The following is a 15,495-nucleotide window of genomic DNA, read 5'->3' on the forward strand; positions in this document are numbered from 1 at the left end:
AGAGGAAGAGAGTAAATAAACTTCAGCAAAGCTCATCAACATATCCCAAAATATCTAACATTGTGTACATTGTTCCACTCCAGTGAACTACTCCCCCATCTCTGCAAAGGAGTAAGGGGAAACGTTTCCTATATCTGTTTTGGGTAGCCATGCTTATTTATAATTGCACAATATAATTTTACATCATTTTCTGGCTAACATTCTTTCCATTTACATTGTTGTCTTTTTTAGTTGTTTTTGTGGCTCTACTTCTCTTTAAGTTTTTTAATTTAGTTTTTCAAGTTAACAACAGTATTTTGACTTTATAAAGTTATTGTATAAATTGTTTTCTTTACTCAGCTCATTTCACTTTGCATCAGTTCGTGCAAGTCCTACCAATTTCTCTAAAACTGTGAACTTTATTATTTCTTATAATAGGATTCTATTACATTTATATGCCATAATTTGTTCAGTCATTTCACAATTTGGTTACCCCTCTTTGTTTCATTATTTGATACCACAAAAAGAGCTGCTATAAAAATTTTTGTATGTATAATTTATTTCCTTCTTCCTGTGATCATTTTAGGATATAGATCTGGTAGTGGCACTGCTGGGTCAAATGATATGAACAGTTTGTTAATTTTGAGGGCATAATTTCAAATTGCTTTCCCAAATGGCTGATTCAATTCACAACTCACTCCATACATAAATGTACCTGTTTTTTCTACAGCCTTTCTCCTCTAGAATTTGTCCTTTTCCTTTTTTTGGTCAGCTTTCAAACTTTATGGTTGTAGGGTAGAACCTCAGAGTTGTTTCTAATTTACATTTCCCTGTTAGTGATTTGGAACATTGTTTCATATACTACAAATAGGTTGATAAGTCTCTCTGAAAACTGCCTCTTCATATCCTTTAACTGTTTATCAATTAGGGAATGGCTTTTTTTTTATAAGTTTGAATTTATGTATCTTTTAAATGAGACCTTTATCAGAAGAATTTGATAAAGTTATTTTCCTGTTACTTATTTCCCTTCTAATTCTTGCTATATCAGTTTTCTTTGTGTAGAAACTTGATCATCTCTACCCTTTGCGCGTGTGCTTTTCTATCTGGAAATCTGAAAGTTACTTTCTTCCTCATTCCTCTAATCTTTGATCATGTTACCCTTTATGTCTGAGTCACCTTTTGGAGTGCATCTTGGCATACATTGTGAAATGTTAGTCTATACCTAGTTTCTGCAAGATTGTTTTATAGCTTTCTCAGAAGTTTTTGTAGAATATTGAATTCTTTACCTAATATTTGGGATGTTTGGGATTATCAAACACAAGGCTATCATTCAACTTATTTTAAAAGAACTTAATAGGAAAGAGATACCTTGACTCTTTTGTGCCAATGAAATTACTAGTTGGATAGCTTGGTGGTGTAGTGGATAAAGCACCAGACCTGGAGTCAGAGAGCTGGTTTCAGATTTAGTCTCAGACACTTACTAGCTGTGTGACCCTGGACAAGTCACTTAATCCCTATTTGCCTCAGTTCTTCATCTGTAAAATGGATACACATAAGAGAAGAAAATGGCAAACCATTCCAGTATCTTTGTCCATGAGATGATAACGAGTCAGACATAATTGAAAGACTGAACAACAAAATCACTAATTTACTGAAATATTTGTTCCATTTTAATTATGTAGATATGTCATCAAAAAATTTTTTTAAATCGAAGATAGGATTTATCCCTGTGCACATTTCCCCTTTTAATGGGTTATCCCCTGACAGGTTTTGGTCTTAGTTAAGGCCTGAGCTCTAAGTCTGCTTATAGCACCCTTACCTTCCATCCTCCCTACTCTCTGCAAAATCTGTTTTCTTGTTTGGATACTTTTGATGGTTAAAGAACTCATCATTCAAATATACATCATCTGACAAGATCTTTCATCACAGCCCCCAGAATACTTGGAAAGTATTCACAACTCAGAGACATCACAACTCAATCTCATTGGCTAGCTGACAGATACTCAGAGATACCCAATTCTGTGAGCTATCTTTATCAGTCTCTTCATCCTTTCTAACTAAAGCTTCATTCCTGAAGCACATTCACTACACCTGTATTCTCCCACAAACTGCCAAAGATAAATAATTGAATATACTTTGAGTCTTGCTGCTGTGACATACTCTCATCACTTCCCCAGACCCTTATCACTTTAATCACACCATCTCATTATAGACTCTCTCCACTCCTATTCCTATCACTAATTTCCTCTTGTCCATTAAGCTCTCAAAACATGGTTATAAGTGTACTTACTAATCACAAGGATTAGGAGAATGTCTGTGAAGGTAATTAACACTCAAGAGTAATTGTATTGTATTCTCCTGCAAATTAAGTGAAGAGCCATTTCCCCTTCAGAGACAATCAGTGCATAGAAGAAGCAGCAGTTCTGAAGGTATGACTCACTAAAAAGTGAGTCCTTTTTGTTATAGTGTCTCATAATTTCATGTACTTTTTGTTTAGGAGTAGGATAATCTGTCATGGTATGATTCACAGACAGCACTATAATCTCTGTTTTACTGAGAAGCAGTAAAATAGCCTTGTATAAAAATTAGTCTTGACCAGATTCATAACTCAATGATGTAGGAATTACTTTAAGAGTAACCTTATATAAAAGACACCAACAGAAGCTGCTAGGTTTTGTTTTAGGCAGACGCCATAAAGAGATGAATCCACATAATTATGTTCAAAGCAGTGGAACCACTCTGTAATCTGTTAAAGTTAACCTGCTCAGTGAGCCAGGATTTTTTTTTTTTAGAATTTTCTTTAGTAAAGAAAACAATTAGCTTTTATCTCAGATCAATTTCATGTAAATTTGGTCCACTTTCTGGCCAAGATTTTCATAGGCTGAATACCCATTAAAGAAGTTACTTAAAATCAATCTACAACTAACTGTTGGCTATTCCTAGTAAGTCAGACTGAAATTCTAAAAGCTCTAGATTATGCCTAGTGGCATTTTACTCTAGATATATATCATATTCAGATAAATGGCTCTTTGATCTCCGAAGTTGGATTCAAAATGACTTGAAACCAAATCTTTGGGATAAGAGTGGCAGTAGTGCTTTAGCACACAGACATCATTATGCCATTTCAGCCTAAGGTATTATACAATTGATGTACAAATTGGCAAAAGTACTCAATCTTCCATAAGACTGGAAGATTTAAATCTATAGCAAATGCCATATTCATTTTGTAGAATAGATGCAATATCAGTACTTAAGAGCCATGCTTAAACATCAGATGGCAAGATAAGATTGCTAAAAATGAGTTCCTGGAAAGATGTGATCTCTCCCTTCTCTGAATTTCCATAATCCTTGTTTGCTTATTTTTTTTTATATTACCCCCCCACCTGCCATTATGAAAGCTATATGATGGCATTTTTATTTAAATGACTACCGTGCCTTGATATTTATTATTGTTGAAATTCCTCACAGTAATTCAGCTTGTAACCCATACATAATTGCCAATACCTTTTAACTCTTGTCCAAGTGTCCCCTTAATTTCACCATAAGAAGTAACCTTATTGTGTGAGAGGCCTTCCCTACTCTCCTGATATCATGAGAATATCAATGAATCACCCTAGCTATCCGTCATTCTCACATGACTAACTCATCTTCTATTTTGCTCATGTGTCTTCTTAATGACATCTTTGAAGCTGGTTCTAGTTCATGGTAGCTGGCATTTGTTTGACAACCCCGGCCTGAGTGTCTTCAACCTAATTGTAGTAAAATTATTGTACTATTGTCTTCTGAGGAAAACTATCCAAAGCCTCATGGATGTTTTTGCTATTCAGGTAACCCAGGGCAGGTTGCAAAAGGGAGCAGCTGGCTCAGAAATCCTTAGGGTGAGAAGTAGGATATGAAGATAATGCAAGGAATCTCCATAAGTGAGCATTTCAAGTGAAGGATGACTTTAGCTGTTCTATAGTCAAAGTCAGGGCCTGTGTGTGTTTGGAGAGGGAAAAAAAGGACTTGTGTGATTAGACTTTAGATGGCATCCAGGAAAGCTGTCAACATTGATCATCATAAAATGGGAAGAGAAAAAAAAAAGCAAAAACAAAAGCATGAGCTTTATGAAATAATGCCAATTATAATTAGCTGTATTAACTTCTTACTTAATTACTACTATATGTAAGTGTATTACTACTGTAATATAGTAAAGTTTATGTAAATCATTACATGTGTCAAAGTATATATTTTCTTGGATTACAATGCTGAATTCCCATATGCTCAGCTTTCAAAGTTTGTGTAGCATGCATGCCAGTGTAAATAACTTTTTTGAATTGGAAGGAACATTGTTAACAATAATGATCCGTAATTGAACACCATTTTACAGATTCATTTCTCTCCTAGGTCATTAATGACCTTCTTATTCTAAATCCCATGTCTTTTTTATATCCTCATAGTCTTAGTCCACTTCACTGTCATTTACATTAGACCACTCCCTTCTTCTTGAGACCCTCTCCTTTTTAAGCTTCTGTGAAGCCTCTTTACTTCTAATCCTGTAGTTTAAATTATCACCTCTGAGAAGATAAATTCCCAAGTTCATATCTCCACTCCCAACCTCTTCCTATAGCTTCAGGCTCTTATTTCAGACAGCATACTAGTCTAAAGTATAGCCATTGTACTTCATAGTAAACATGCCTAAAAATGAACTCATCATCTTTTCCCTCAACATGCCCCTTTCCCATCTTCTCTATTTCTTTTTTTCTTTGGGAGTGAGGGAGGGAGGCAGTTGGGGTTAAGTGACTTGCCCCAAGCCACACAGCTAGTAAGTGCTACCTGTCTGAGGTTGCATTTGAGCTCAGGTCCTCCTGACTCTAGGGCAGGTGCTCTATACACTGCACCTCCTAGCTGACCCTCCCTATTTCTCTTAATGTACAACTATCCATAGGCCACCCAGGCTTTTAACCTTGGGATCTTCTATCTTTCATTCTTATTCACTGCCCTCATCCAATCCTTTGCCACCTTCTGATTGTTTCTGCTTCCACAGTAGCTCCCCACTCTGACTCTTTTTCTCCATTCACATTACAACCATGGTAGTTCAGGCCCTCATCTCTTTCTTAGTAATTGTAAGAGTCTTCTACAAACTTCTGTGCCTCTGGTCTTTCCAGTGCATCTAACACAGTTGTTCAGGGTCATAACACAGCACTGTGATTGTACCATTCCTGTATTCAAAAAAAAAACCTTTAGTGATTCTCCATTGAGTACCAAATAAAGTATAAACTTCCGATCCTTGCATTCAAAACTCTCCACAGCCTGTCTCCTGCTTGTGCAGCCTGATCTCATACTGTCTTCCTTAACTCACTCAGTCTTCCTGCCACTCTAAATTATTCTTTCTCCCTTTTTCATCCTTGAATAGAGATCTTTATTGTACTTGTCTCTCCAGTGTCTAACATAGTACCTGGCACTGAGGCTTAATAAATGCTTATTGATAAATTGATTGATTCGTCTTGGCCCCTCCAGTTTCCATATATTTGACTACTTTATCTCTTTTGCCCAGAATTAATTCTTCTTCCTTTTTCTTCTGTTGATGTCTTCATCTCTCTTAAGACTAGATTCCTACATCATCCCTTCTGTGAAACCTTCTCTGACTTCTCAGATTAAAGTTTTCTGTTCCTCCTCAAGTTTCTCATGGCATTTTTCCTGGACTACTTTACATTTCTCTCACTAAATCTCCCTCATTCCTCTCCTGCATTAAATTGTGAGTTCCTTTGAGGCAGGAATGCCTTTATGTTAGAATTATCTGTATATTTTTAATGCCTAAACATTAGGTGGATTGAGTTAAATTAAATTGAATCTTTATATTTTATTACAAAATAATGGGGTAAAGAATCTTTTTTTCTTTTTGTAATAACAGGCCATTAACACTTGAAAACACACACACACACACACACACACACTCATACACTAATAAAAATCAGTCATCGTTGAAAATTACTCCTTAGATCTCACCCTAATGCAAATATTTCCTTAATACCTGCTCCATAGAGTCAACACAGATGAATCCAGTAAATAAGCTGTGAATCCAAACCATTGTTAACTTTCTGTTTTCTAAACATCCTAGTGTCAAGAATGAACCAAAGACTCTTTGACATACAAAGAATGTTGATGCCTCAGGCAAAAATGGGATAGATGGGAAGGAAGGATCTGATTTTACTAGTTAGTATGCTTACTTCAAAATGAAAAGAATACCAGGAACCTCACATAAAAAAAAAACAACTTTTTTTAGTGAAAATGTGAAGTGGTCAGTATTGTAGTATGTGTACACACACACACACACACACACACACACACGCACACACACGTGCGCACACACACACACACACACTTTCAGGTTTCCTCTCTTCCACTCAAGCAAATCATAACATTAATGCAAGCTTCAACCTTATGATAACATTCAGGAGACCACTAACACTGGAATGGGACTCACCTTAACTAGAAGTGGCTGACAGTGGATTGCCTTAAATTGATTGACAGTGGTTTAAAGCTATTCAAACAGTATACCTCAAGTTACAATAACTAGGCTATGTAATGTATTATGTGTTGCTTCAGCTATAGCCTTGAAGTCTCCCTAAAACAGGGTTTCTTAACCTTCTTTGTGTCATGTACCTCCTTTGCAATCCAGTGAAGCCTACAGATCCCTTCTCTGAATGTTTTTAAAAGTATAAAATAAGATACTTGAGATTGCAAAGGAAATCAATTATATTGAAATGCAGCTATGAAAAAAAAATTTAAACAAGTTTCAGAGATCCTAGGTTAAGAACCTCTGCCCTACAGTCTGTAACCTCTTAGGAATGAGGGATAGGGACACCATTCTCAACTAGACTGTATACTGGGGAATATGTTTCAAACCCTCAGGCATTTTTTTCTATTTATTGTATTATTTATCTACTTTAAAAGGTTATTTTTGTCTTTTCAGAATATTTCAAAAGTAATTTTAGATCCCCATTTGAAAATATTGATTGAGAAAGGTTGGAGCCCAGAAACTTTGAAGGCACTCCCAGTTCTACCCCTCTCTGATTTTTTTATTCTAAATAACAAAATGTAATCTCAATAACTGGCTAATTACTGTTTGAATATTATTCAAAGGAAATAAATTCTGTTGCAGGAACAGCATCTGTTGCAGTTGCAGGTCTCCTTGCAGCTCTTCGCATTACTCAGAACAGCCTGTCTGATCACACAATTCTATTCCAAGGAGCTGGAGAGGTACTTTAGCACAGTTTTATATAGTTTTAATTATTAATAATATGTCTGAGGTATTTTGACAGATTGATAGCACATTTTGCTATGTCCTTCCTCAAGGACGCTCAAGGTAAGTGACGTTCCTACTTATTTTCACAAGAAAAACATGATTGCTCCATTTGAATTTCATTCATAGACACTGATGAAAAAAAGTTTCTACTCCTTGAATATGTATGGAGGAGGCCTTTAATAAAACATGTAATTAAAATATTAAATCATCTAACAAGCAGTTTTCTCAAAATAACTTTAAAATTCTAAAGAAAAAGAGGACTATTGGATTTCCCAGTGTATTCTCAATGTTTATATGCAAAACATCCTAAATTGTTGGCAGTACCTGGCCATTAAGTCAGAGTTATTCACTGTTTTGTTATCTTTTTATGTATTTTAATCATCTAAGAAAGGAAAAACTAGATTGTAATAGCAGTTCATCGCCAGAAACAGAATTAAAATGTCAACTGAATTTGAACTTCTTGTAGGCAAATTGCCCAGATATGTTTAGAATTATCAAATATAAAACCAGTATGGGAATGGAGAAATGCTTTGTGGCTTGGTTTTAGGGGTTTTTTTTGAAAAGCTTGTAATTCCAAGTCTAATATGATTTTGAGTGAAAAAAGATTTTTTTGGATAGAAAAGTGAATGTGTTATATGGGTATTTAAAGCTATGTTTTTGCCTCTGTGGAGCTTTTTAAGGAGACTATCATTTAAAAAAAGAAACTTTTATGGATGCTTGAAGCTAGAATTTTTAATGGGAAATATTAATAACTGACATACAGAATGCAAAAACTAAGATATGCATTGGTTTACTTTGGGGAAGTCATCAATTTATTGCATATTAATTTTGTAGCACAAGAAAAGTCAGTGCTGAAATGACTCTTTGCTGAGGTTTAAATTCTTTACCACATCTTGGATAAATGTTTATGTACAACATTTCAGTTTGGAAATTCTATTCTCTGAATTTCTAAAGAGTTCTGGTAAATGGAAGAGGTCAATTTGGGATAGTCTGAAACCACCACAGAATGGTTTATAGTTGAAAGATTTAAAAAATAGGAATATTCTTTAATTTTGAGATTTTTTAAAAAAAAATTCATTGGTTTTATGACATTTCATAGAATTTATTAAATAGAAAAGTTTGGTTCTTTTATTGAAAATCACATCCTAAACTTATCCAAATTAAGAAAGCAGATTAATGTTTAGAAGCATAAACTTTTAAGGACACAGAACTTTTATCAGTGAGCTTCTTTCATGATATGCAGTAACGTGGCCATAACCCACTTCTAACTATCTTTACCCACTTCAGGGATTCTAACCTTAATTTATAGGCCATGTAATTTCATGGTCTTGGTAGTACTATGCAAGATTTTATTAGCTTTAGCTGAACATTTCCTCCCTCCCTCCCTCTGTTCCTTCCTTCCTTCCTTCTTTCCGCAATTGGGGTTCAGTGACTTGCCCAGCATCACACAGCTAGTAAGTGTTATGTGTCTGAGTCTGGATTTTAACTCAGTTCCTCCTGACTCCAGGGCTGGTGCTGTGTCCACTGTGGCACCTAGCAATCCAGTCTTGATTACATTGTCAGAAAACACTATGCTCAGTAAAAGTAGTGAGTTACTGTTACATTTTGTTTTGTAGGGCTAAAACACTGTTAGTAGACATAATATTAATTGGATAAAGAGAAAGACCAAATACTACTCTTTTTAGATTATTCAATATGGAAAAATTACTTTTCACCCAAAAAGTATAGTAGCTTATCAGTTAAATCCTTTTCTGTGTATTTTTAATTATCAAGACAGAATAACCTAAATTATAAGTTTCAGCAAAATTCTGTCAGATAAAAGCTTTAAAAATCTTTTGTTTTTATAGTCTCTCTTTATTATAACTCTTCCTTAGGCTGCCCTGGGGATTGCAAACCTTATTATTATGGCCTTGGAAAAAGAAGGGATATCCAAGGAGAAAGCCATTGAAAGGATATGGTTGGTTGACTCAAAAGGATTAATAGTTAAGGTAAGTCTTTGTTTCTGTTAACCATAATAGACATTTATTTACCAAGTTGGTTAATCTTTAAAAAAAAAACTATTTTTTCTCTGCATTTATGCAAAACATATTTCTAGTCATGTTATGAAAGAAAATGCAGAAAGGAAAACAAAGTTTTAAGAAGTATTCTTCTATCTGCATTCAGACTACATCATTTTTTTTCTCTGGAGATGGGGATAGCATTTTTTCATCATAAATCCTTCAGAATTGTCTTAGATCATTGTATTGCTGAGAATAACTAAGTCATTCACAGTTGATCATTGTGCAGTATTACTGTTAGTGTGTACAATATTCTCCTGGTTCTGCTCACTTCACTTTTCATCAGTTCATGTAAGTCTCTCCATGTTTTTTTGAAAACATCCTGCTCGTCATTTCATATAATAGCACAGTAGTATCCCATCGCAAACACATAACATAACTTGGTCATCCATTCTCCAGTTGATGGGCATACCCTCAATTTCCAGTTCTTTGCCACTACTAAGAGAGGTGCTATGAACATTTCTGTACATATAGGTCCTTTTCTTTTTATTTTTTAGCACTGTGGGATACAGACCTAGTAATGGTACTGATAGGTCAAAGGATATGCATGGTTTTATAGCCCTTTGGGCATAGTTCCACATTATTCTACTGAATGGTTGAATCAGTTCACAACTCCACCAACAATGCATCAATGTCTCAATTTCCTCATGTTCCTTCCAACATTTATCATTTTCCTTTTCTGTCATACTAGCCAATCTGAGAGGTAAGGGATGGTACTAATCAGTAGTGACATGACTATAGATAGCTTTGATTACTTTGTCTGAAAAATGCTCTATGATATTCCCAGGTGTTTTCATTTTGAGATCTCTTTCAAGAGTGATTGGTGGATTCTTTCAATTTCTATTTTATCCTCTGGTTCTAGAATATCAGGGCAGTTTTCCTTGATAACTGGAAAGATGATGTCTAGGTTCTTTTTTTGATCATTCAGGCAGCACAATAATTCTCAAATTATCTCTCCTGTATCTATTTTCTAGGTCAGTTATTTTTCCAGTGTGATATTTCACATTTTCTTTTTTTTCCCCCCATTCTTTTGATTTTGTTTTGTTGCTCCTTGGTGTCTCATGGAGTCGTTAGCTTCGCCTTTCCCAGTTCTAGTTTTTAAAGAATTTTTTCTTCAGTGAATTTTTGTGCGTCTTTTTCCATTTGGCTAATTTTGTTTTTTAAAGTGTTCCTCTCTTCATTGGATTTTTGTGCCTTTTACCATTTGGCCTATTCTGTTTTTTAATGTGTTATTTTCTTCAGTATTTTTTGTGCCTTCTGTACCAAACAGTTGTCTCTTTTTTTCATGATTTTCCTGTATCACTGTCATTTCTTTTCCTAATTTTTCTCAGCATCTTTCATTTGATTTTTAAAAATCTTTTTTGATCTCTTCCAGGAATCCTTTTTTGCATCTAGGTTCCATTCAAATTTCTCTACATCATTTTTTTCTCTGGAGATGGATAGCATTTTTTCATCATAAATCCTTTGGAATTGTCTTGGATCATTGTATTGCTGAGAATAACTAAGTCATTCACAGTTGATCATTGTACAGTATTGCTGTTAGTGTATACAATGTTCTCCTGGTTCTGCTCACTTCACTTTTTATCAGTTCATGTAAGTCTCTCCATGTTTTTTGAATTATAATAATAATTTTTCTCAGCATCTCTCATTTGATTTTTTAAAATCCTTTTTGACCTGTTCCAGGAATTCTTTTTGCACCTAAGACCCATTCACATTTCTCTTTGAGGCAGTTTTGACTTTGTTATTTTCTTCTGAATTTGTGTTTTGATCTTCCCTGTAACCTTAGTAACTTTCTATGGTCAGGATCTTTTTTTGTTTGCTAATTTTTCCAGCCTGTTTCTTGACTTTTAGCTTTATATTAAAAGTGGTCTATCCTCCCAGGGTAGAAGGAACACTGTCTCAAGGTTAAGGTTTTTTGTGCAGCTGTTTTCAGAGCTGGCCCTTGGGGTTTGTAAGTTTTCTGTTCTTCCAAAGTGGTGTGATCTAAGGAGAAGTGTGTTTACTACTCTCCTGGTCTGTGCTTTGGTCTGTGAACAACTTCAAGCACCCTTTTCTGTTCTGGAATTATGACCAAGGTCCCTGCTCCCTTGTGGCTGCAAAGTCTTGTGTGCTGGTACCCCTCTTCATCCTGGGACTATGACACAGGACTTCAACCCGGATCTGAGTATGGATAATGCAACAGAGTTATGTACTCAGTGCCAGCATAGGGACCCCTAAAATATTTTAACCTGTTGTCCGACCCTTTACTGTCTGTGGGCTAAGAGCTCAAGAAGTAACTGCTACTGATTCAGTTGCTCTCAATTCTTCCTAATGGTATCCTGTGGCTTGGCCTGTAGTGACACAGCCTGCGCTGTACTGTGCTCCACTCTCACTGCAGTCCGATAGATCTTTTCTGCCAACCTTCTAAGTGGTCTTGAGCTGAAAAATTGTTTTACTTCATCATTTTGCGGGTGCTGCCACTCCAGAATTTGTTTTGAGGCATTATATAAAGTTGTTTAGAGCAGAATTTGGGAGAGCTTAAGCAAGTCCCTGACTTTTCTCCCCTATCTTGGCTCCACCCACTACTGGCATTACAGGGCCACAATTTGATACTGTTGATTAAACACCCAAAGTAAACACCACCACCAAGATAGGATCCCTATTTTAAAAGCTCGCTGTCTAAATTGGACCCAAATGGACGTGTTTATGGGATAGAAGACAAGGAGAAGTAAAATGAAAAAGGCATCTTTTCAACCAGTTCCTTTGCTACTTTTTTTCAATTGTGGAGTTAGGGTTCTTAAAAGAAGTAATTGAGCAAACTTTAGTAAAGTGCCTCTTGAAAGCAGTCTATGCCAAATCAGTCACTCCTTGTGCTGCTATAAGTCAGACAGCTCTAGAAAAACAAATAAATCTTTACTCTGTGGATCTTTAGGAAAATTAATCAATAATTTGCCATTTTTCCTGACACTAAAATTCTAGTAGATATGTATTTTCATTTAAATGAATAAGAATCCAGTGTGTAACATTCAGTAACAAATATCAAAGCTATCTTTGTTTAGCCTCTTTAGCCAGAAAGACTTACTGAAAAAAAGAAAGTTCAGTGTATGATTTCTGATCTTTAGAAAGCAAAAAATGTGTAATCTTTTGTTGTCTCAAAGGAACAATGTAGACGACATACATAGTGATAAGCATTGTGTATATGAATGAAATAACCCAGAACAGGAGGGAGCTCGGTTAGGAGGGTCTAGAATTGAAATTGGAAAATTATACGTTGCTTTCATCAGTTCCAAACTTATCCCTGACCCAAAAACTCATCATATAATATTAAATTTCTTCAGATGAGGCGTTATATTGTAGTGGATAGAGGGCTGTCATACAGTGGAGAACACACACACACACACACACACACACACACACACACACACACACACAAAAGGCCTCTCTCTGATATACTGTGTCAAACTGTAGGCGTGTCATTTAATATCACGATGTTCCAAGTAACTCCTGTTAAGGATCTACTGCTATGCATGTGCCAGGCACTATGCTAAATGCTGGGGCTACAAAGACAAAAATGCAAAGAACCTGTCTTCTCAAGTAGCTGACATTCTTTTGGGGAGAAACAACATGTATACATATAATAAATAATTATAAAATTTTTACAAAGTAAATATAAATAATTTTAGAGTATTATTGAGGAGCACCAGGTTAAAAGATCAAGGAAGGCCTCTGGAAGGAAATAGCACATCAGCGGAACATGGAAGGAAGCTGAGGATTCCAAGAGGCAGATTGGGAGGGGAAGAATACTGTGAGCATGGAGGATAGTGTGGGCAAAGGCATGGAGGGAGAAGGTGGGAATCTAGATGAAAAGCAAGTAAGTGGGGCAGGTTAGCTGGAACAAAAAGATGGGTGATGGGAAGTAATGTGGAATAAGTCTAGAAAGATAGGTTGGAACCAGACAGTGAAGAGTTTTAAATGCCAAACATTATTTATATTCATATTCTAGCAGCAGTAGGGAGCTTCTGAAGCTTTATGAGCAAAGAGGGTAGATGGTCTGACCTGTGTTTTGGAAGTATCAATTGCAGGGGAGAAGTAACAAGGGCCTGGTGGTCATATGAGTGGAAAGAAGAGGCCACAAGGGGTGTTATGGAGGTGAGAATGAACAAAGCTTAGTAATTTACTGGAGAAGAAAGGAAGATTGTAAAGTAGAAGATGACTCCTATGCTATGAATCTCGATGACTAGAAAGATGGTCAGTGCTCTCAAGTGAAACAGAAGAGTTTAGGAAGAGAGATAGGGTTAGAGGAAAACAGAATGAGGAATATAAAATGTCTGTGAACTGAAGAGGGAGGTTCTTTTAGCTTTCTTTGGTAATCCTCATGCTCTGTGTGTGTGTGTGTGTGTGTGTGTGTTGAACTCAGCTGTATTATAAAAATAAACAGGTTTAACATCTCAGGCAGTTTTTGTATATGCTGACTGAATGAACCCATGTCCTAAATTCCTTGGTCTACAGTATTATCAGTGGTGGTTATAGCCATGAAACTGCTGGTAAACCTCACCAGTCACTCTTACCTCATTTCTTTAACTTGCCAACATAAAGAAATATATGTGTTCCATGTGCCAATATAAAGAAAGATATATATTTTTAAAGGCAGTTATGTCTAATAGTTTATGAGCTACTTTATATAAAAGAAACATGAGAACTGAATTAATTTTACTTTTTCACTTTAATTTTATTAGAATCCATTTTGAAGAGTTAACAAATCTTAAACTAGTGGTCTGTTTTTCCTTTGGATTTGAATTATTATTTTGTAGTTATACTGATATTATTTAAATATAGGTGCATTTATAACATCTAAGGTCTGTTAATAATTGTTTTACTTGTAATGGAACTTTTATAAAGCTTTAAAAAGATTAAAAAAGCCTCATTTGGCTTTCTCCTACCTTTCATAGCTGGGAATCCTGAATTCTAAATTAGAAAAATTATTATTAAAACTGTCATAATATCTTAGTTCATTTTACTGAATTATACAATCACCAAACTATATGCCTAGTATGCTTTTTTTTCTTTCATATTTCTGTCATATTTATATCTCACGGTAGTAGAGAACAGCCTCACTATACAGAAAATAAGGGTTAGAAATAATTCAGTAGCATCAAAGATTAAGGTAAATTGAAACCTATATTTGTTGAGAATATTCAAAAGTGTCTTCACCTCCATGAAGCAATTAATATGCTCTTTTATGTTCATTAAGAGCTTTTCTTGGAAAATGAAGTCATTAATTGGTGAAAACTATTCATAAAATGTCCTTAGTAGATTAAAAGTATATTGGAAAGTAGAGATGAATTGAGAAAATGATCAGCAGCTAAGTAGAACATAGCTAAGATACATAGATAAGATATCTTAGAACATTCTTAGCTAGAATTCAGAGCAGTTTCAGAGAGGAGATAGGAAGCCACAAGCCTAGAGAAAACTTAATCTATTAAGTATGTTTTTGCATCAATAAACTAAATTAATTCTATGATATGATCAAAGTGCACAACAAAATTATGTTGCTTACTATGTCCATATTTTTAGTTGCCCTTCTACAGTATAGGTTACAAAGTTGGCATGCAGGAAAAAGAGATACTTAGTAGATGAAGTTGTATTTAACATGAACCATTCCTTTGCTTTGTTTATTAGCATAAAGTTTGCTTTTGGTAGAATGCAGGTAAAATAATTTCTTTGATTCTTCTAAAGATGTCAGTAACTAGAAATGCAAAAAATTAAAAATTTATAAATCTGATCTTTGTCCATTTAAAAATTGTTACTTTTTTTTTTAATCAACAAAGATGTAATGTTTTATGACATTTGCTGTCACTTGAACAGGCTAGATTTGTAAAGCTGATTCTTTAGAGGTCACTTGCTTCGAGGTGCTATATCTGCAATTCATGTCTATCACCATTTGAATGGTAGTGTCTGATTATTGCAGTTGGCTAGGTTTCCCCCTTTCCTACAGATATATAACTCTGTATTACAAAATTCATTAAAATTATATAAACATTATCTGCTCATGAATTAGATTGTGTAAAAGAAAGTAATGGACCATTTAGAGCAAGATTCTTAGAAATATAACCACCATTCTTTTATGGATATGAATTTTTTTGTGCTTAATCCAATCCTAGTATTATTTTAAACCTAACAGATATTCACCTT

At 35.0% G+C, this 15,495-nt stretch overlaps 1 protein-coding gene across 1 annotated transcript in view; it reads left to right on the forward strand.

Moving 5' to 3' along the window:
• Positions 1-15,495, forward strand: part of ME1 (malic enzyme 1) — a 258,710-nt gene that overhangs the window by 214,944 nt on the left and 28,271 nt on the right. Inside the window, exons 8-9 of the mRNA XM_020969928.2 lie at positions 7,124-7,221; positions 9,142-9,255. Coding sequence (XP_020825587.1) covers positions 7,124-7,221; positions 9,142-9,255 — 212 coding nt within the window. The remainder of the gene's footprint in view (positions 1-7,123; positions 7,222-9,141; positions 9,256-15,495) is intronic.

Source organism: Phascolarctos cinereus, unplaced genomic scaffold (genome assembly GCF_003287225.1).
Source record: "Phascolarctos cinereus isolate Bilbo 61053 unplaced genomic scaffold, phaCin_HiC Scaffold_5;HRSCAF=322, whole genome shotgun sequence".
Taxonomy (NCBI): domain Eukaryota; kingdom Metazoa; phylum Chordata; class Mammalia; order Diprotodontia; family Phascolarctidae; genus Phascolarctos; species Phascolarctos cinereus.